Here is a 23,872-nt window from a genome sequence, read left to right as displayed (position 1 = left end):
CTACAAAAGGAAGGCACCCCTGGTAATCACACAATGGAAGTTAATGTTTAATCTGTCACTTTAAACTGTATTAGAACTGTTCTGTTTGAGCTTTCTTTCATTTTAATAATCCTTTTTCCCCAGCGTAGGTAACTCTTCTTGTTCAGTTTTACCTGTAACAAATGTGGCTATAAATGTTCATCTCATTACTCCACTAATAAAATACTCTAAGGCACATTTTTTAGAAAATAGTTTACAAATGGCTATTTGATAGCAATGGAACCAGACTTACTTGAACTTTAACCTCCTGATGACTCAAAAGGGGAACTAGAAAAGGTACAACTCCTGAATCAATCACCATTTGTATCTGTTCATTTCCACCATCTGTTAAGTAGGACAAAGCCCAAACAGTGTCCACAAGAATCTACAAATTGGAAAGAACATGGTTTACACATCAAATCAGTAAAACCCACATAATGGAGGCTTAATTTAGTGATCAACATTCCTTATGTCAGTGCAGAAGCATGCAATTTAGTTACAGGAAAATCTCAAACATGATTATGATGAGATGTAATTAGTAAAATGTTAGATTATTACGTACAACTAGGAAAACTGGGGCCATTTGTTCCATAATAATCATTTTATAAGTCCTCTCAAACTTTTTTTAATTAAGTACCACATTTTGGTGCGTAAAGTGACAGCATACATCATCTCACAAAGGTAAACTGTTGGACTTGATTTGTATTTCAAAGATAGGCAATGAGGTAAGTGGTTGTGCTAGTAACGTTCTGCAGAAAACACCAACCCAGCCTCCTAGCACTGCTATACATTTATTAGTTGTGCTACCTTTTGATTACAGAATATGTATGTTCCCTTAGTCTCTAATCCATCTATCTACACCTTAGGTTTTCTGATCCATAATGCCATTCTAAAGCGAAACTGTCAGCTATTCTGGATGTATGCCTTTTTTCTGCCTTCATGCCAAGATCAAAACTCACAGCAAAGGAAAGGAGTTCTTATACCAAACTAAAGGACTAGCAACTACTGTAAGGTGGCAACTGTTCAAGCAAAGCAAAAACCTGCAGAGAAATTACTATCATGCAGGGCAATCTTAGTATCATAAAGAAAATAAAGACTAAATCACTGATGACTTGGTAAGGTGATTTGAAAGCCCTCAAAAAAAGGGTACAAAAGTTACAGTCATTGAAAGGTAGTATCTGAAGCAGAAACAAAGCCAGCAGAAAGAGGGATATCACATCACTTTGAGACGATGTTAGGAACTGCAGAAAGAGAAATCTGGACCCCACACTGAGGACATGATCTGTTGAGGTACCTAGATCCACTCTACTTTTAAAACAGACACCCATATAAAATTTCCAGCTGTTAAGATAGCTAAGTACTCCATTACTGAAATGTAGGAAGGACTCTGAAGTCCTGACCCACAGGCTGCTTCTATCCAGCTCCAGGGATTAGACAGCACACATGTAATGCTTTCTTGACACAGCCTGCTGCTGCCCTCACCTGCTAATGCCATTGGGACAGCAGAATGTGCTGCAGTGGAGCCAGTATTGCAGCAGAAGCAGTGAGAGATGGTGCCTCACCAGTTTGCTGCCCCACAGCCCTGTTGGTGACAAGAGCAGCAGCCGCCAGAAGCGCTCACAGGACTGTGGGCTGACCTACCTGCATCACTGACTCATCTCCAAAGATAGGTTTGCTGCTCCAGTACAGAGAGGCTGGGACCAGACTGGTACCTTCAAACTAGCACCTGACTCTCAGGACCAAAAAGACGGGCACCCTAATTGAGATCAGTCAAAACCTGGCATCACAGTCTCGTATCTACTTCAAGAAGCTCTCACACAATCATTGTCTGCAAAAGCTTTCAAATTCAACAGGAAAAAAAAGCCTACAGGTTAGAAGTATGTTCGGTTTTGCTATGAATTTCCATTCAGGTTTGTCCAAATTACAGATTGGAAAGTCACCATGTGCTGTCTCCCACTCACATTACACTGGGAAAACCCTGGCAAAATCCCAGATTAATCTGTTTGCAAATATTTTGTGGAGCCAAGCCCACTTCACCATTAAAAGAGCAGCAGAAAAAAACCCACTAGCACAGGATGGAAATAACAAAAGACAGTTCCACCAATCTTATGCTTTTTGCCCAGACCCATCACAAGGGTTCAGTTCTGGCTTCCCTAAATTGGAGTATCACTATAGAGAGCAAGTCAAAGACATCACAAAGTCCTGACAGGAGGAGGAGGAGGAGAAGAGCAGCTCAGTATCCCATAGTTACACAGATCTTTGTTCCTGAACCCCCAATATAAAATTTCAGGAGTCCACCCCTCTAGGACTTTACTCAGAAAATACATATAAACCTATGGATCAGAAATAGTCATAAAAATCTGAAGAAAAGTTATTAAAAAGGTTGCCACAAAATAACAGTTTATTGCTATTTAAGTGTATTTTCACATGCAATTTCCTTAGTTAAACAGGTCGCAAAGTCAGGCACCCAATAGGTTACAGAAGTCAGATTTACCCATATGATCAGTGTTTGATTGGACTGGTATGTAAACGTAAACATTTTTTCTACACATGCATTATATGTCATCTATTAAAACTATAAATTGTGGCAGAATTAAAGTGAAGCTGATAGCAAAGTTGGCACTTTAAATTTCTAGTGCTCGATTCTGCAAGATAGGAACTACATTAAAAAAAATCCTAATGTAAAGGATAAAAAAAATTTAGAAAAGATATTTCAGAAATGGTATTTGCACTTTTCATGCTCTGAATGACTACAATTATGTTAGTCTTCATACTTAATTGAGCAGTTATTACTTTATTATACAAAAATTAACACACAAAACCAAGTTTTCCACTTAAACATAATCTTGCAGCATTTTCTCTCTAGAGAAAAAGAATCTAAATATTTAAAACTTTAGAAATTACTTACATTTATATCTGTATGGTAAATGAGAACACACAATGCAGGCAAAATCTGAAAAGAAGTTCATCAGTCATTACAGCAGAATAAAACTGGCTGTACAATAATGAATTCAAGTACTGCAGTCACAAAGCTGAGCTGGAAACTGCATTCGCATATTGCATTCACACACTTCCCAGCAGCTGCTCATTCCCTCAAAGTATGTACAAAAATCTATATAGATAGTATTTAAAATTTGTAAAAATACAAGACTACTATATTTCAAAGACACATGAGAGCAGACTGCATTTAGAGGGAAAACAAGCAAACAGAGACTAGAGATCCCCTTGCTATTTTTAAAGCTTGCTTACCACACAATAGAAGAAAAATCATTAGCCTAACAACAACATAAAAACCCCTTTTGGAATAAAGTAAAATTTTATTTTTGCAGTAATGTATGGAGAAAACATAAAAATGAGCCATTATAAGACTGCTTAGAAGAGCTGGTTTTTTATTTGGTAAAGTATTGCTTGCAGAAGTTTCCGCATTCTCAGTTTCATTTTTTAAATTCCATTAGAGTTTAGTTGCTAACAATATTGTACTTCACACGGCTTCAAAGAACGTACCTATACTTTGAAATTTATCTTTAAATGAAGAACTTTATGTACATTACAACTATAGTTCTAGTCAAATAGCATCACTTTACTAGCTGTGCCCACGCCATGAACACCACATTTGCTCTGTTCACCAGTTTAAAAGGATTTTCAGGTGCTTCTCAACTGGGGCTTGACATTGACTCCACACTCAAAGCTAGCTGAAACACAAACTACACTACGTACATTAGTTTACTTAACTTCCTTTTATTGAAAATAATCAGCATTTGAATACTTCTATATACAGAATCATATTTGTAGGAATTTTTTGATAAAAACTAAAATGCTGAGTATGTTAACACTTTTTAGTGTTAATTTCTTATTGTGTCCATTTTAATATATGGGTGATCAGTCTTACTCAATTTCAGATGTTACAAATACCTTTATTACAGCCTTAGGAAGATCAATCTGGTCAAATTACTTCATTTAACAATGGTAAGCGGCACAAGACAGTGACAAAAAACATGCATAAATTCATAATATGACAATATAAAACATTTGGTCTCTAGCCCAGAGTATAAAAAATTATCTGTCTCATAATTCTTTATTTACCTCCTGAACTGTCTCCATAGGCGGTGGGGGGTCCTTATTCCTGCAGAGATTTACAATGACCCATGTGACGTTCCGAAGGAAGGTGATGGGAATGGAGGGATTGATGAAGGACAGAAGAGGTTTGACAACTCCCAGTGATATGACATAATCTCTACACTGAGGACCATCACCTACAGAAATGAAAATTGTTGTAAAAGAAATTACATTAAAAATGGAAAATCTTGAAATGTATGCAATGACATGTTGGGATTCTGAAATTCTATGTTTCCTCACCAAGAGACTACTATTAAAAGGTCGTGTTCAATTAAATATACATACAATACAGATAGGTATGTATATTTTACAAGACACAAAATTTATCCTTCCTGTTAGTATTTTGTGTAGCAAGTGATACTATTGTTTAGAAAAAAACCACAATGTACATGTGTAATTCCGGCCACATGAAAATTTGTATAAAGCCACAGAATTTAGAGGAAACATAGTCTCATGATAATGCCAGCGTTCAAAAAGTCAAATTCTAAAATAAAACGCTCCCTGAATTCAAATCATCATAACAACAAGAGTTACCTATAATATTTCCGAGGGCCCATACAGCTTGCTCACAAACATTCTGGTGTGGTGAATGAAGTAGTCTCAAGAAGAGGGGTACTGCATCTGCAGAAGGCAAAGATTGGATTTGTTTTTACCGGAACGCGGTATATGCACATTACTTTCATTCCTTAATACAAAAACCTTTCTCAACCATGCCTTGTACATGTTTCTGTTATGAAGAGCATAAAAAAAACTTCAGTTAAACATTTCTGTACGTATCTAGAGAGAGGAAAATAGCCCTGAGAACAAGCAACAGTTCAACAACAATGCTCCCCACATTTAAACAGTTCCCCATGTTTCTTGAAGTGATATGCAAAAGCCTCAAGTACGTAGGTGTGAGGTTTCATGTCCTGATAATCCAGATTTTCCAGCTATCCAAGATCACAATACATACGTAGCAGAATGACATGCCTACTCGTACAAATGTACTTCAAATCTTGACTTTAAGAAAATCGCTTCCTCCCAAGAGGTGGCTATAGTTAGTTTCCATATGCAGTGAAGATTTACCTCCATCTGCCAGTCCTGAGACACGTTTTAATTTGCTCTTGTATAACACAGGCAACATACCAGATTAAGGAAGTGGTACTGATTTTAGGTATCAGTCTCTGCTGAATTGCAGACATTTAATAGGGCTAAGAAACCATCCATCTACTATTACCATGCACTACTTCAGACAACCCGTGCTGTTTGAAAGACTAATTCTTGCAGCAATTTTCAAAATCTATTTATGATCACACTCGTCCTATTGTCTGAGAAAGTAAAATAGATCAATTTACATACTGTTGCAGGAAATAATATTTTTTTTGTAGAAATAGCTTCAGAATTTTTTTAAAAATGCAACACAATTTGTGAGCAACTGTGAATCAATATTCTGTTGATAATGTAACATGTGACAATAGCTAGAAAACCCTGATACATTTTCCTGAAAATAGAGAGCAATGATAATTAAAGACAACCTAAATTCCTTCCCCATCCCAGATGAGTAATTCAACACTTGCCTGTAACTGACCAGTCAGGAGGGACAGCAATACACGGTGTCTGAAGAACAGTCTCTCTGTTCATGTAACATCATCCTACTTCCACTACCTCAAGTAGAACATTCTGCCTTCCTTCTCAGTGATTACTGAGATTACGCTTCAGCCATATGTGTATTCAACATAGTTCAGAGAGAAGGGTCAAGTATGTAGTTTACATTAGATTGCAACCCTGGTATGCTTTCAAAAGCAGGAATGAAATTGTTTTGTATCAGCACTCGGGCAGGAGGACAGTCTGAGAAATCATGAGTTGCAGGTTATCTGATCTACTACTCTCAAAAAAATTACTTCTGCTCCAGATTGGCTCCTGCCAAGATCTGTTCTGTGTATACAGTACTTCTCCTCTTGTGCTGGGCCTTCCAACTGCCATCTGTCCCTCCTGATTGCAGAAGGCCAAGGCTGCACCAGCCCCTTCTACAGCTGCAAAGGTCTATGGCTTTGTTTCTTCAAACCACCCCTTATCTGAAGGGAGTAGAGTTGGGAGGCGGTTTTCCCTCAGTCACTTCCCAGCCAAAGCAGCAAAACTTTTAGACTAAACTTTTTCCATTTTCTCTTCAGAAGTAAAGCTTGAAAAATGCTTTTTGCTTCTTTAAAGTAATTTTATCGCTTTTTCTCAAGGACATTACCTAAACAGACTTTGGGAGAGACATATCCCAGCCTGAACTTCTGGAAATTGGTTCAGGTAACAGCAATGCTTCTGGCTGTGCTGTAAATATTTTCATTCTAACTTTCGCTTTGAGATTCTTTCCAGATTTTTTTCTGCAAAGCTAATACTATAAAACAGCCTTTTCATTAGATTCATTCACTCAAACATGGCAACACTGTGGAACTTAAAAAAGGAAGAAAACAATGACTAACCAATGAGCAAATTGGGAAGAATGAAAAACTTGGGAACAGATTTGCAAAGATATTTAGACACACAAAAAGCAATCCAAAACCAGAGGTGTCCAAAACATTCAGACTTTATATTAGCTATTAAAATGTACAAACCAGCATTTTTATTTGAAAGGCAGGTGCATACACTTAAAAAAAACACAAATAACTGTCACCATTTTCCCATATAAAAACACTGAATATGAATAAGCCAAGACAATTTATTATATATTTGCTTATCTATAGTCTCCTGCTTAAAAACAAAATGTTATATTTAGCATAAAAGTGATTTTTTTAAGATAAGCATGCTGATACATAAAAGCTGTACATGTAACCTGAAAAATTAATTTAAATAATTTATCTTATATAAACATTATAGAGTTTATTTCCTATCTCCTCTCATACTAGAAGTCTCAATGGCTGGTTAAGCAAGAAAGGAAGGCAGCACAACAAATGCTGTGTGCACGACATACTAATCATAAGGTCAAGGAAAGGATGGTAGTTTTCTTAACTCTGTATTTAAATGAACAGCCTTACAGAATTGTATGTATTTAACAACTTTAGTAAGATTTACGAACATACCTTTGAGGTAGAAAGAATTACTTCCTAACATCAGTTTTAGCCATCAGGGAATTAACAGTATATGGTTTCAGAAATTAACCCAAGAATTAGAAAGGAGTAACATTTTTTTGTCATACTCATTATATCATCTGTCATTATCTTTATGGGAAAACCAGATCTGGAATCCTTAATATTGTTAGTGATAAGCAGATGGATGTTTAAGATCAAATGTGGAATTTTGGGGGGAAAAAGACCAGACATGCATTTATTATTTTAATGGGTTTGATAACAAATGGCATGTTAACGAAATACCTCCTTTTCCCTTTTCCCTACAATATCCACCACCACCCAAAAACCAAACTGTAATACTTACTAGACTGTACAACAGCTTGAGTCTGTGCAGAAGTGCCTGATGCTATGTTAGTCAATGCCCATGCAGCTTCAAATTGTAATGAAGGACTGTAATGAAATAATTTCATAGTAGTAAGTTGGAACGTGATCTACAGATTATTTTATGGTTCATTTCAGTATTACTAGCTGTAATCACTCTGAGACACTCCACATTCAAGCAGTGTCACTGGGCTAAAAGTTGGGTTTTAAAAAAAAAAAAAAAATAATCTAAGCCTGGACATTTCAGGGGAAAAGCTGTAAGAAAGAAAAGTTTTTACATTCTATGACCTTTTGTAAACCACCCATCCTTCTGACTTCTTATTAGTAATAATAAATAAAAAGTAGTAATACTTGTGGAAGCACATACCAACCAGTGAAGCTGACCACTGCTCTAGTCCACTTATCTCCTGTATGAAACATTTCTAGCACTCATCACAAAATCTAATTATGCCTCTCTAATGGGTAACAGGCACCTCTTCACATCCAGCTGATCCAAACACCATTCATACATAGTGAAGAAAGTGCAACTGTCTTGCTGCCATTAGTAGGTCTCAACAGATTAACCATGTCTGACCATAATGAATAAAAACTTGGCCCTTCTAACGTTACATCCCAGATCAAGCATAAGCTGGTATACTGGGATAAAGACATTTTTCTGCTCCATCACAGAGATGGGAAAGATCTAGCATTATTATCAAAAGACAGCATCATACCTGTATTAAAACTGACATATTAAATACAGATAAAAATCAGTTACACATATTATAAAAGCTCGGGGAACATCTCTTCCAAGATGCCGGTGAACCATTTTCTATGCCAACAGCAGTTTAGTAAAACAGTTTGCATGAAAACTGTTTTTCAAGCAAATGCTAAAGATTAAGAGTTCTAGAAGCTATAAAAGAGTTTACAGCTTATGGTGGTTAGTATAACAAACATTTGGCTTTGGGAGGAGAAGAGAACATTTACTTTTAGGTGACTATTTTTCATTTCCATGTTTTGAGTCTATCAGTTGTGTTTTATACCCATAGTACCTGCTTCCTTCGAGCATTTTTGTCCATTAGTTTCCAAAGCATTTTAAGGTTTTATTGGGGATGGGATTGGAAAAGAATTAGCTAGGAGGGCCCAAGATGTGTAAATAAGGATTTGTGAAAATAAATAGTACCTGTCAGCAGTCATCTATAAACCTTTACATTGTAGGATCAAATGCATTAAAATTCTAGTTCTAGGTCAGTCCTCCTTTTCTTCCCTTTGTGCTAAGCTTTCGGTGATAACATGAACAACAGCTTTAACAATCTGTTACAGAAAGTCTTTGCAGAGTTCAGCTCTACTAAACATTATATAGCAATCACAATTAAAAGGATGACTTAAGAAAATATTCAGTTCAGTTTTGAAAGGCTTATTAAACATACACAAAGGTAAATCATACAAAAACTAGACAGAAAATTAAAATTAAAAGAATTTTCACAGCACTGAATCATCTACTTCTAGAGCAGACAGGCATTCATGACCCACTTTAAAATGCAATCTTGATCTGAATACTATTGCCAGCTGCTTTCTAAGCAACCATTTTGTTAAACAAGCTAGAAACAAAGCTATTCGTGCCTCATGTTTTTGCAACCACAAAATTATACCCAAAATGCCAATTTGCATTTTTGAAGTTTCTAGCCCTTATGGCTGCAGAAATAACCTTGAAAATGCAAATAATGTAAATACGTTTATGGCTGCCTGAGAGCAAAGATAGGCTAAAAAATTTACCTCAGATGTGTTAATCCCCATCTACCCGAGTAAGGGGCTCACAGATTGTGGAACATGTCATTTTTCTTACATGTCATTAAATTCTTACAGCTACATGCTCAATGTTCTCTACCTCCTTTACTGAAGCTCTTGTTTTGCCAAAAAGAATCATACCAGGGAGCATGCTCACTGTATTGTACCATCACACAAGGGAACAGTACAGAGCCAGAAGGAAATCCACCTCACAGCAAGAACAAAAAAAAGCTAGAAACTTAAGCTAATAACCTTAACGAAAAAGACAAGTGTATTCTGGCAAAGAGCCCTGTTCACAAGTAGGCATGTTCTCTGCCTTCACACAAATATACACAGTAAGTCTGAGACAGGTTTCTTAAAAACAGTTTTAAAAAGTCTGAAATTCAAAACCAATGAGAAATTTAGTAAGGTTTTCTTTCTCCATTAGCTGGATATCCTCAAGCAAGCACTAAATAAGAAAATGATGTTTCAGCAGCAGGATAAATACTCCTGGAGAACTTACAGTTTATCATCATGAAATGTGATCCACTGTGCCAGATTATATGGTGCTATGAATCCTCAATTTCATTTGAAATAATGAGATGTTTTTTGTATGCAGATTTTCACTAAAGGTGAACATTCTTAAAAGTATACTTACTTATCATCCCTTTCTAGGCATTTTACCAGAATTGGTAAAATTCCTGATTTTATTAAGTCATCAATAGGTGGATTTCTGTCACTGGATAGGAGTTTTCTGTGGAATTAAATGCAGAAGTAAAATAAGTAACTTTCATCATGAAACAAGTGTTGGAAGTACATTTCTATGCCTTTATTTTTACCTTGCAGCTTGGACAGCACTCAGTTGGATCACTGGGTTGTCACTTGTGGCATTCTGGGGGAAAAAAAACAAAAACAAAAAAATCCCCACCAAAACAAAACCTAGGCTTGTAAAAATTACAAAAGCACAGAACATGCACTTCTAAAGAAAAAAAAAAAGGTGAAATAAAACATACCTGTAGTATAGCTTCTAGTGTTACGTTTTGCTTAAAAAAAAAAAAAGAGGTTTTATTAATTTTGTTGCTAAATTACACTTTTTAAACATTCAACACAATCAAACTAATTTTAACAGCATGTAAGTTCATAATTTTGCTTTAAAATAACTCAAGACTTCCAGTGTTAAAAGTTAGAACAGACTATATTGAGACATCATCAAAGTTTTAAAAATAATTCCAGAATCAAGGAACTTACTGCTTTGAAGTCAGCATCAACATCAGAATCTTCTAAACTTTCTTCCTGGGGAACATTTCTTTTTTTCAAAAGATGTTCGTCTCTTTTGTTCTGTAAAAGAATGACAAAAAATAAAGACACTTAATGCTTATTAGTACAGGGTGACAATATAATGGCTACTTTCACAAGAAAAGTTTAGATAACGTTACTTTTTTTTTTAAAAAAAAAAAAGGCATTTATAACTGCACATTGAATTTGAAGTATTTCAGCTGTAAGAATCTAGCAGCTCACTAATCATAGCCAGAACTATGACAATCCATGACATTTGAATTAATTAAAACTGACAGTTTGGGGATCAACTTTCTAACAGACATTTACAATATAAATATATTTGCGTAACATTCACATTTAGCCACACATGACAGAAATTATTTTCCAGTGTAAGATTAATATTCAGCTAAACCTACTTCAAAGTTCCCTGGTTACACCATTTTAATCTTGTGTGTAAAGCAGCATGCTCTATGTACACTGACACCTGTAGTATCTCCCACTCACACTATTAGCCTTATTTCTGACTTAAAGCACCCTCCACAGCCTCAGCTCCTTTAAGTAATTACTGGGGAAAAAAAAAAATTACCTTTACCCATTTAACATTTCTACCTTGCTTAATTAGAATATTTGAACTCCTAAAGCCCTAATTTAAAAAAGCAGACATCAAATCATCAATTGTAACTGTATCCAAATGCACTTTTTTACAAGTTTAAAATGTGGTCTTTTCTAAATTTTAGACTTTATCTTTTGCTTGGTACATCTAAAGGTACAAAAATAGAAAGGATAGTGGAAGATGATGATGCAGTACATATATCTGAACACCTTTTTGCTTAGTTTTTTTTTTTTTTAAACAACTACATTAAGATATCAATCTCTAATGAAGCAGAACATTGGAAAAGGTGTTAACAGCTAGCTGTAACACCTAAAATAAATTTATTACACTAGCAAGGAAAGGCAGGCTTTTCAGTCTCCAATTATCTAATACCTAAACAGTACTGACTGCAGAGATTGTATTATATCATGCCTTGCTTGTAAGATATTAAAAAAGCCTCTAAACAGAATCAAGTTTTGAGGGAGTCCCCAATGTTTTATTTTATTACGTTAGAAAAAACTACCAAACTCATGTCCAAAATTTCTGGGACATGCTTACTTTTTAGACATTTAAAAAAAAATAATTTAAAACAGCTTTTCCAGCCTTAGTTAAAGGCTCCCAAGCAATGTATTAAACATTTTTTTCAGATAAGAGAATGCTAAAATAATAAACAAGCACCAGAATTAAATAACACTTTAATGCAGAAGACAACATTCCATGAACTTAGCATAATTTAATTTTTCTCAAGTCTAAGTACAGAAACTAGATCCTCAAAGAGTGCACAAGGTCACCTAGATTAGCTATGGCAGCCTCTCCAGAGCTGTACGCTAACAGCAACATGCTCTGAGCACATTCATAGAGTCAAGCGCTAAAGGTATTTTGTTATCAAGTGTTTTTGGAAAAAAAGGGAGATGGAAATGAGCTGGCAGTTAAATGCTGAGAAAACAGTGCTATGCAGACAAACTGCATCAGGCAGGCACACACCGATAAGTGGATTCACCATAAAAACCTATAATGTATTTCTCTTATTTTTCCACCCCAAGTACTTGGCACTGCCATTTTAAGCAAAGAGCAAACATCATTCAACCTAGCTTTGCTCAAGTACAATTCCTTTTCCTACCGTTTGTCTAAACCATAGCCTACCCTTCAGCAGCTACAGGGACCGGACCCAGCTTCCAGAGGCCCTCTCCATGACCATGTCAGCCTCCCTCCCCAGTACACGGCTACTACACACATCCACCTGAGGAGAAAGCAGTTCCTTCCTGCCTTGAATGAACAGCTCCTATAGGATCAGCTGTGCTGTTATAGTAAAACAAGCCAATACTAGGAGAAGGGATTGAAGCTGGAGAAAGGTCCTGACGTCTTCAGTCAACTGTCCTCTTCCCACCTAAAGGTATCACCACAGATCACAGTGGTGAGCAAGTTCACACAAGCATGAAAGTACAGGAAGACATTTAGCTATGAGGGTGGCAGACACTGGTCCAGCAGACGTTCCCTGTCTTCAGAAAAGGTGCAGCCTGACGTAACTGGGGTCTTAGCACACAACTGTCACCACTGACTGCTGGAGCAAGTTAAAAGTTTCATACTAAATCATTTACTGGGAAGGGTGAAGTTTCCTTGTCATTAGCAGCAAACCACTATGGTGTAATGCAGGGTTTTCCAATTCTGTTCCTCCCAAAATATTCGGCTGAATATTCTACATCTCATGCTCAAAAAAAAAAAAAAAAAAAAAAAAATCAGGGAAAGAGCTTTACAGGGTTTTTCTAAAGTATGCTTGACATAAGAACTGTTATCCACACTGATTCACCTGGGAGGTGACTGATGGTGAGGACGGTAACAAAAGGAACAACATTTCAAATTCTGGCCCATCAAACAAGTAGGTTTAAATTCTACTACGGAACACGGTCTCTTGACAAGAGTAAAACTGCATCAGACTAACTAGAAATCTTAGTATAAGACTGAGTAACACCGAAAAGCCTTCCAGTTGTAGCTGCATGCTAAAGGTGGCCATAACACACACCATAACTGAGCTAACCAAGAGTCTAGTTCTCTCCCATTCCAGCAAGCAAGTTAACAGCTCCTTAGAAAGCCTTTTATACCTTCATATACAACTACGCATTCCCTTTGGCAACATGAGTATGCCTAAGAGAACGCTTCCTAAGGTTAATGTTAACCAAAGTAAGTACAAGTAATCACGTATAAAAACTGACCTCAGCCAGGGAAAGTAAGAGTGAGCGAGAACATTCTTGTAGCTACTCACCGTTTGCAGATGGTTGGGCTGAAAAACAGTTATCAAGAAAGAGGAGCTTCCACAGCAGCCTCAAGCAGAGAGGCTAGTATTTACCAAGAGGCACTAAAACTTCCTTACTAAGGAAAAGCCATTGTCATTAGCATTTCTTATAAAGTCAGAGTCTTCACAGAACATTCCAGTCTCAAAAGCGTCTCTAAGGCTATGTGAAACAGCTCTGTCCACTTGCAAAAGCATCTAATTCCTGGACAGCTTAACCACTGTATACAATAATTTGATAGACCAACCACTCCCCTGTGAATGATTAAGTAAAAGAACATGATTTGCACCTTGGCGTGACCTTAAAATGTTTGCATTTTGTCGTATTGTGACAAACTCCCATGTTTTTGCCTAAATCATAGCACTAGCCTCTTCTGCAGGCTCCTGTGGTAAAAATGAAGACAAATGAGCCCACCTGGGTACAGCTGCCCTGTTCAAAGCCCAGTGAGAGAGCCCCTTCAAGGAGAGAGGCATCAGACTGGAATCCCTGATGAAGGGTAAGACCTTACCGCTAACAAAACTAAGCAGGTCTCCTTCAAGGGGGGAGATCCTCAACCACCGCCTGAACAATGTGTGCTACTACAATGAAATCTAGAAGTTTATAAACAGCATCTGACTGCTGGTTATAGGAATTTCAACATTCTAGTAGAGATCCCACTACAACAGTCTACAGAGGTTTCCAAATGAACAAAAGGCATGTCGACAAATACACCAGGCAAAAATACCAAGCGATTAGAAACAACAGTAATGATACCATGAGTGCACTTTCTTGTCCAGTGTGATGATCTGTTAAGAGTTTTTGATGACAGATACCCATCATCTGCTTCACTGACAGTGGGAAAGTCAGGCTGCATGAACAGTAAACATGCAAGTGATCCCAGTACTCCTTGTCTACCTTCTTGCAAGATGGCCACAGGGTTCAAAAAAATGCCTATCAATGCAAACAAGATTCAAAGACAACCTGATTAATAGCACAAGAATCCTTGCGGGCAAAGAGGATGCCTTTCAAGCTCTGTGCTGCATTCCACCTAGTACTATAGGACGCAGCCAATAGGATACTCTAATGGAGCTATGAAATGTGTTCACCATAAATTTATACATGCTTTTCAGCAGTTGACACATGGGAAAACTATGAGAGTCTCAACTCTGTTGGGAAGCATCAAGATCAAAAGGGAAAAGAAATAAACAAGAAGATCTTTGCCCTGAGGTAACAAACACCATGACTCTTCAGGTCAGGGAAAGAATTTAGGAACTCAGCAGCTAGTAGGAAGAAGTTCCTTTAGCATGAAAGTTCAAGATATTTGAGTTCTCTGGGGACAAAGAGCAGAACTTGAAGAACATCTCAACATTAGGAACTGCAGGGCTAGCCAGCATTAGCTGTATTCACAGATGACAACAAGCAGCTCTTTCCTCTGCTCTTACATCCTAGGAAAGACTAAAGGATCAGGCTAGCGATGGAGGTACAAGTCAGGTTGTCTGGACATCCCTTTTAAGCTACCACTGTTGTGACAGACCGAGCTGAGCTTCTAGGTTTCACTTACATGTAATTTCCAGTTATGGCTTTGGGGAGTGAGAGCACCTGCCACAGTCCATCATGAAGAAAAAGAAAATGCCTAGCAGTCCAACCTCATCATGTTAAAAGGATGCTCGGAAACCCTCTACTGAATATCCTCTTAATGAAAGTTTTCTTAGGTGGGCATTTCTAGCCTGAGTGAATTTCTAGTAACAGCTCTTGGATACAAACCTGGGGAAAAGATTCAATTTCTTCAGTGGTTAGGAAAGGACCATTAATTGGCTACACTCACTGTCTTAGAACCCATTAACACCTAGACAGATTTAAAGAAACTGTGCAAACCTGTAAAAACACTGAACAGGTCAATCTGATGATCCTACAACCCACGGATAATAAAATTGTATCCTACATGCTCAGCAAACTAGGTCCCTTGCATCCAAAGGCAGTCAAACAGATTCCACGACTGTTCTTCGGATAAAGAGCATAGCTACAGATACGCAGTTAGAAGACAGGCTACTTTTCTACATTTGAGTTCTGCTAACTCACCTTTGAGACAACAGACAGCAGTCACAAGGTTCCCGAGAAAGATGTGCACTAGCCAAACAGAAGATAAGCAGGCTGACTAAAAATTAGTAGACACATAAGTGTACATCAGTGTGTGGCCCAACAGCCCGAAGCACACACTGCAAAGACTGAGGCCTGTTAAGTTGGGCTTCAACTAAGTCTCCAGAAGAATACATTAGGAACAGAATTTTCCTCCTAAAGTCTTTTTATTAGGGTTTTTTTTGAGCACTCAGTCAAGGCAGGGTAGATGTAAGTTCTTTCCCAAGAATTTGCACTACTAACACTGGACAGGGAAGCCTCCAGAAGAACGTACTAATAGTGCTTCACTCTCCTGCGACTGTAGCTGTTTCTTGGAAGCTGGGTAGACATACACCTAAAACCCACACTTTACAGTAAATGAAAAGCTATACATTCATGACGTACTGGAAAAGCTGTGTAACCAAAGCAAGTTTTACTATCCTGAACCTGAAAATGTGGAATTTTTCATTTTTTTTCTCCCCCACCCCCATTCTCAGACTTCCTGAGAACCAGAAAAAGATTTTTCCCACCCTAGGTCTCCCAGCAACATGAAGACAGAATTCCTTTCTTCAAGACTCACTATTTAGGAGCTATTGTGGAGGTAATCAATCTTAAGAAAGATCAGAGCAGGGACATCAAATACAGTATGCCAGAGAAACAGGTAAAAAAGACGTATGTCCACGGCTCCTTAATCTACCACTTGTTTAGCAAATAATTGTTTTGCCTTGCATCAAACTTTTAATTGGCAATTAGAGCTTTCATGAGCTAATGTCTATGAGCTCATGTCTATGAACTCTCAGAGGCAGCTGACTTTGCCAAGAAAGTAAAAAATAAACCTTGTGAGACATCCTGGAAGTTCTTAGGATTCCAGTTTGTTAGCAGACCTTAAAGGAGGACAAGATCCTCTGTTTCTGCTGAGGTTAGGAGTGTTACGGCTTCCTTTGAAGGGTGGCATCTAACTCAATGATGATAGCATTGACCTGGCTAAGGACTACCTTTCTTAAAGCACATAAGCAGCCCAAGTCAAGCTTCCTCCTCATAGAAAGCCATGCACCTAGAACCAAAGGATCTCTCACAGCAATAGTTACAGGTTTCATTCAGATACGGAACCTTAAACGGAACCCTAGCCATTACTCATTCATCCCACTGCCCTTTAGAAGTGAGACAAATCAGCTAAGTTAGCCAATTCATTCCAGGGTTCCTGTTTCTTAACAGAGCCGCCTTCAGGTTTCTGTGATGCTGAAATTAAGAAATAAACATTCTGAATCAGACTCTGCCAAGGCACTACACTGAGAAGTTTAATTTCTAAATCCCGAGAGTCTCCATCGCCAACACTGACATTGTTATCTTGTCTGTCTGCAAAGAAAGATGGCTACTTTTTAAGCTCTTAGGCCCGCTGCTGCCCTAACAATATAGCCAGAGACCAAGACCATCTTTCCAGAAATGTAGTAGGTCCATTCCCAAAATGCGTAAAACTCATGTTCAGCAAGACCAATATGGAATCAAAAAGGGCACCTGACCATCAGAAGTCATCTGACTGGCTCACAGTGCCAACCTGTGTCTCTGCCAGATGACTGCTAGCTACCCTTTTATATCAGAGAGAACACTGTTAGCTCAATTCCTAAACAAATAATAAGTGACTGGGAATAGAAAAAAGAAGGGAAGTTTCCTTCTGAATAAGAGCTGTGGTGTGAAGCTAGTGAATAGAGATTAACATATTCTTGAAATACAGAATGTGTTGCAAATGCACCTTGATGTCTGTAATCTCAAAAGAATAAACACCTCACACTAATGCATGCAGAAATTGTTTACTACTGTTCAAAGCTGTGAATTGTTTTGATTTATTCCATCTTACAAAACAGAAATGTGAGCAACTTCATCAGATCCATTCATTTAATATTTATACACACATTGATTCAAAAGACAAACCCATGACTATGTAGCGCTTCAACTGTAGAGATCAAGAATGTTCAATTTGCCTGTTTTCTTCAAAAGCCAGGTGTACACTCAGCATCTGGATAGCTGGGATAAGGGAGAAGATAACTCTTGGTTTTCAAGAGGCACTGGTGGATTACTAAGATCATGCCAACACACATTTCCTGGATTTGGCACACATGCTAGGGTAGCTGTGTTAGCTGTAAAGGTAAAGACAAATTGATATTATAGCTTATCATTTCCACTGAATAAAATATATCCCTTTACATTTCAGTCCCAATTCTCCACCAGAAGCAACAGCCTGACATTTGCCACGCAGCTCCAACAGCAAACCAGGTGCCCACCAGCACCAGTTCAGCTGTTGCAAACCAACAACTTGGACACATGCTTTCTCTCTTACACTAAAGAGATGTCTTCCACTGGTCTCTGCAGTGGAAGACGTTCCAACAAATACTCCAGAAGAACACAACTTCCTGTATTTAGGAGTTTCGCAGCTGCTGTTCACTCTTGATTTACATTCTGACCTACACCCAGAGCTTAGGCTTCTCTAAATGTATAATTCATCTCTGCATGTGTAGTTTTCAGTGAAAAGTCAATAGCAGCTCATAGGCTTCCTCTTCCTTATCTTCACTCATGTATTACTGGCATATACCAGATTCCTTCCACACAGAACTCTCCATTGCCTTGTCTCAAGTGCATGACTTGCTCCACACCATGCTTGTTATAAAATGGCCTTGAAATTGTGACCTGTTACAAAAACCAATTATGAGAATTAAATTAAAACTCAAATTCTCACTTTGCACTGCAAAGCTCTCTCCAAAGACTGCACTGCTCATATGCAGTCTCAATTTAACAAGATATATGAGGATAAGCTGCATTAGCTAAGCCATCTTTTACAACACTGCTTTGCCAGCAGGCATAGACTGCCCAAATGCTATGAATGACTCTTCCCAGTACAGATTTCACAGTTATACAGCTAGTTTTACACTGAATCAACACACTAGTTCTGAACAGAGAGGGCCCCTAACATGTCAGCATAGACTTCAGCTGCTGATAATTCAGATATCAAAATTACCTGAATCTCACTTAAGCAAAAACTGTCCAATTTCATTTTTCACTGTATGTAGAAGTAGCTTTCTCCACACCCCAATCCTCTGCCAGTACCCTCAATCCTCTGCCAGTACCAATGAGGCCACAGCCAGCTTAAGCTACACATTCACACATCTTCAGCTGGTTTCTTTGATTAGGAAAATATGAAAGCATTAAACAAATTTTAGATGACATCATGCACAAGTACTAAGATTTCATTTTCTTTTTTTAGTCATCTGGGTCCTATTAGGTTTCTTCAACTAATTCTTATAGTCTCGGGATGAATCTTACAAACGTTTTTTATACTGCAATGAGATATAGAAGTTTTTCTTTAAGACCTGAAAAAAACAAAAAAAGCCTCTTTAAGAAAAACAGAAGGATCCCAAGAAAATATTAGCACAGGATTTTGGGTAGCTCCTACACAATCAGGTGACAAGTGCTGAAAAAATTCCTCAAAAACAAGTTAAGCTAATTTCTATTGACATAACTTCATTTACAAACCCTTCATTTTGATTTTAGCAAGACTTTGGTCTCCTCTCTCAGTTTGGAAATAATGAAAAAAAAAATCAGATGAAATTGAGTGGCTATGCACTCCTAAGCAAGCACCTCTCAGACTGTCAATGATTCAACTGGCAAACTGGAGACATGTATTAAATGGGAGACTCAAAGGAGCTTGACCTACGTCTAGCATATTGAAAGCAAACACTTCCATCTAGTCATTGATGAAAATATTAGAAAACATGGGTGACAGCAAGCTGAGGAGGCCTTGAAGCATACTGAGGAACAGAATGAGAATTCAAGTTAAGAAAGTCTGGAAAAAGCAGATGTATTTCAAAAGACAAGAAGCAGTGTCTTTAAAATTTCTGCATTTATTAAACTACGTGAATAGAGAACAAACAACTACTCTTGCTTTGCAGTACTGCAAGAAGTGCCCAAAGGATATAATGGATCACAGACTGAGTGCCTGTCAACAACATACTCAAGATAAATAGGAATACTGTGTTAAGAATTGTTTTTCACTGTCCCATTTAAACTGTAGCCTGCATCCTTCCAGACTTCTACACTTCCAGAAAGATACAGGCAATTTGGATGTGAGGAGCAGCAACAAGTCAAATCTAGAAAACAGAATGTTCAAGGAAAGGGTGAATAACTGAATTTCTCTCAACAGGATTAAACTCAAGGGGCCAGTATCAGTCATCAAATATACTGAAGGTACCAAAAGGCAGATAAAAGTTTACCCCTTCTCTTTACACACATAGCTCAAGTAGTTTAGCTTGTGAAAATATTCTGCAGCAGCAAGCCTTTAAGGTGCCTAGAAATGCTGTTGAAAGAGTTATGAATGACGAGGGTATAACAAATGCTGTGTTTTAGGCAAAGCACTGATCTAGATCATCTCTCATGCTCATGATCTTCCCAGCTACACTGGCATCTACCCAACATAACCAAAATCAGACCCTAAAATTAACTCTCTCTACAGCCCAGAAGCAGTAATTTCCAGAAAACAAAAGAACATCCACACTTTCTAAATGCTAAAACTCTCCCTTTTACCATTCAGAGACTTCAAACATTTGAACAGCTGACACTTTCACTGTAATAATATGAGAACTGGTACAGAAACTGAATATGGATTATTTCCAAGCAATACACTGGAGTAAAGCAGTACTGTGCTGCTGTACTGAGCTTAAGTTGGAGAATAAAACCAACATTAGAATCTGCAGTAGTAATCTACAAATTTAAAACTTTTTTATGTAAGTTTGGGGCCATAAAGCAAAGCTTATAGCAAAATATTTAGCTAAGACACCAGAGTATTATTAGCAAAGTTACACGGTTGATAAACAAAAGCAGACTCACCTTCCTCAATTCAATTGTGACTTCATTTCTGTGTCTTCTCATAGTCTGTAAAAAAATAAAAGAATTATTTGTATGTAAAGAAAGCAGTATTCTGTTTTGGAATCAGTTTTCTAGGTCAAAAGCTCAGTTATTCATCAAAAGATAAGAGAAACAGTGTGCATAATTTATAATTCAATCTTCCCTAGCAAGATGCACAAGTTTTTTGTCTGTGCTGGTTTTGGTTGGTTTGTTTGGGGATTTTTTTTACGATTATAAACCTTACAGAAAGCTTTGTCATATACCACAATAAGTATCCCAAAGGCAGAAAACATTGACACACTGACTTCCCTTGGGAGCTTCACTGGAATGACTCTCCAGGTGTTTATATGTGCATGCCAAAAGAAGCAGTAAATACAGGTTAGACTGTCTCATTCACATAGGATCACACTCACAACCTAAACACTAACTTATGCCAGTTATCTGGCCAAAATCAACCATGAGTGACAGAAGATGACTAAGCCTAATGCAAACAAGACAGATAAGGCATGTGGCAAAAGGAAACAAAGCAGTACACTGTTACCGAGTCTATTTAGGATCTACAGACTGAACAGTGTAAAGGAAAATCAGCCCATAAACATCTCTGCTCCTTAAAAGATACTGGGCACCCAGGACACATCCCCTACAATGCTGCTATACCTCTTAGCTAAGAGAGATGAGAAGATTGAAAAAGAACAATTTTAGCCTACTGAAGCCAATCTCTCTATGTTGATTTTACAATCAGTGGAAAAGACTTGCACCATCAGAATGCAATTCAGAGAAAATCAGGACTGGATGACCGCTGGCAGCCTAGAAAGATCACCCACACTAACTAAAATTAGCCTTTTAAAATACTTTCTATGTCCTATCCTTGCTACTGACCTTCACTGCTGCTATCACGTTCCTTTTGAGTTAGGGCAAATAACTTCTCCGAGCTAAAAAGTATCAGTGAAGACCAGCAGTGTACAGAAAACGCCAGCACTCCACGTCTAGCTATCTAAGGAAATACTGAACATGCTAAATTCAAACACAGGTAAACTAAGTGAGCAGACTTCACACCATGAATCTATACAGGACATAGTTTCAGTGCTTAGAACATTATCTTAGCTTCATTGTTTTCAATCTGTTTGCATAGCAGCATCATTTAATTATCTTAGGTTGACTTGAGAGTAAGGAAGGCTTGTCTCCCTATCCACAGTTTAATTAACCAACTCACTCAAGTAAACACAGGCACAATTCTCCTTTTACATCTACAAGCATGAACTATACCACTTTAAACAAAGCAAGTCCTCATTACAGTAAGAGAACACTGGTACTATATCTATCAGAACTACACTTCCCCACCCCACCCCCATTATCTTGCTAAACCATTTGATTCTTGTGACCATCTGAGCCTGCTGCAAAAGCTCAGTATGATATGACTGGATTGCTGGGGAGTGGGAGGACACTGGGTAGGTAGGGAATGGACAAATGAAGAACGAGAAAAGTCACTGCATGCAACTAGTAAGACCAGCCGTTCAAGTTTCTCATTCATATTTGAATAATCTTAATAATTGTGTCAAATTTAAGGGCAATAAATAGCCTAAAAAGGTTCTTCAATACTTCTTCCCTATGATAACTCTGCAGTTCAATGGAAAAACATAATTAGACACAGCTGTCACATTCCTGCTGTAAAATCTCCTTTTCTTGATCATTATAAATGTGCTAGATACCAAAGATCTTTACAGAACTTTCCACTTGTAACACAACCCCATCTCCCCCTAAAATCTAACCTTTTACCTTAGTTTTTAAGGGGTACCCCATCACCCAACAAATCAGTTGCATATGCATTAGCATCTTCTCCCCCAAAATCCAGTATTGTATGTGCTTAGTGATATAACTGATACAAGGCATAATTTATATTTGCTCCCTAGTTACAACTTACTCAAATGAAAAAAAAATGTAAGTCTATGTGATAACACCTTCCCTTGAGCAGAAAAATCTGACCAAATGTGAAGCTCCTTAGCCAACAACTATACTATTACATTTGCCACCTGGTAGCAAGACAGATTTAAGAAAGACTATATGCTGTGCTCAACAGTTCAGCAGCCTCATATTTTTGGTTTAGAAAAAACCCCAAATACAGTGCAGTCTCAGGCACAGCATTACTATTCATTTCATCAATTTACTCTAAAACCTTCTCTAACAATGCTTTGACTAAATACAGCTACTCAGAGTCATCCATCCATAAAGGCTCTACTGGGAAGACTCTAAGCTTCTTTCTAAAGGCAAACAATTCACTCAGATTTTCAATTAGGGTTTTATCTTTGTTTCATACTTCCATTATTTCAGCCCCACTGATCCCACCCTATTACAATTCTGTCTCAATTTTTTTTTTTTTACTAGATTTTTTGCTTTTATCAAGCTGATCTTCAAAATATTTGACCATCCCATTATGGTTCTACATTTAATGTGCAAGAATCTCCCATCTCTTCCTCATTTAGGGAGCTACCACTCTTTAGAAAGGTTCTTCAAAAAAGGTTACCAGCTACATAGGCATTTTTGCTGACCAGTAGTATACACTCTACAAGCTTTATGTTTTAGGCAATCTCCATACTACCTGGGTTTTACCCTTTTAGCTGTTCTTTTATATTTTCAGTTAAACTTATTATATATAGTTTCACATTCAAAGCAGCTCTGGTACATTTTTGCTTTTTCCTCCCTCCTTTAACAGGCTGAATATGCAGTACTCACCACCAGAGTCCAGAGCTACTTCTCCATTCATGGAACAAATAGGTTGATAATTGGGGCCATCACTTAGCCTTAACTTCACAGAACCAATGAGTGCTATCTCCTACTGGCACAGCATCTTTAAAAATTCAGCATGTTGGGGTCACCAGGATCATCCAAGAATCAGTAATACAGTGTTAGGGCTAGACTCTTCCCACAAGTACATGTGACTGAAGTTCCCAAAGAGCCTATGGTGCGTTCTGGCAGTTAAACTTGGTTGCCACAGTCACATCATGACCAGTGCTCTCAGCTAGATATATGCTGACATCATTTCTAACCTGACACTTCATGCGATGACCACTGTATATCAATATATTTAAGACCATGGATTCTACTTCATACATGTCAATTGTTGCAATTATAGACTGTACATGAAAAAACATATGCATGCGCTTGACATTGGCCGATTTCTTAGTTTTATGCCTGCTACTTAATTGGGATTTGTTCAGGCTGTTCTCCATCTTGATTTTTTTCTCTTTACCAAGGGAGCTGATACATTAGTGACAGACTGCTCCATGACTGACCTCGGAACTGCAGTTTGGATATCCTTGCCTTGAGAGACCCTGCTTCAGCCTCATTTGATTACAGAAAATACAGGTATACATACAGCACCATGCTATATACTGGACTCTCCTGCTGGGCTTTTGCAAACTTTATTTTAAAAC

At 37.7% G+C, this 23,872-nt stretch overlaps 1 protein-coding gene across 1 annotated transcript in view; it reads right to left on the bottom strand.

The window, feature by feature from the left end:
- The window catches only part of KPNA3 (karyopherin subunit alpha 3), a 48,377-nt gene that overhangs the window by 8,961 nt on the left and 15,544 nt on the right, over nt 1-23,872 (bottom strand). The window contains exons 2-11 of the mRNA XM_080375081.1: nt 20,424-20,468; nt 10,545-10,634; nt 10,310-10,339; nt 10,136-10,188; nt 9,955-10,050; nt 7,534-7,619; nt 4,669-4,755; nt 4,102-4,271; nt 2,927-2,971; nt 272-403 (exon numbers count right to left, since the gene is read on the bottom strand). Coding sequence (XP_080231207.1) covers nt 272-403; nt 2,927-2,971; nt 4,102-4,271; nt 4,669-4,755; nt 7,534-7,619; nt 9,955-10,050; nt 10,136-10,188; nt 10,310-10,339; nt 10,545-10,634; nt 20,424-20,468 — 834 coding nt within the window. The remainder of the gene's footprint in view (nt 1-271; nt 404-2,926; nt 2,972-4,101; nt 4,272-4,668; nt 4,756-7,533; nt 7,620-9,954; nt 10,051-10,135; nt 10,189-10,309; nt 10,340-10,544; nt 10,635-20,423; nt 20,469-23,872) is intronic.

This window comes from Falco punctatus, assembly GCF_963210335.1.
Source record: "Falco punctatus genome assembly, chromosome: 2".
Lineage (NCBI taxonomy): Eukaryota > Metazoa > Chordata > Aves > Falconiformes > Falconidae > Falco > Falco punctatus.
Note: the sequence above shows the minus strand (reverse complement) of the source record. Positions and strands in the feature narration are given on the sequence as shown.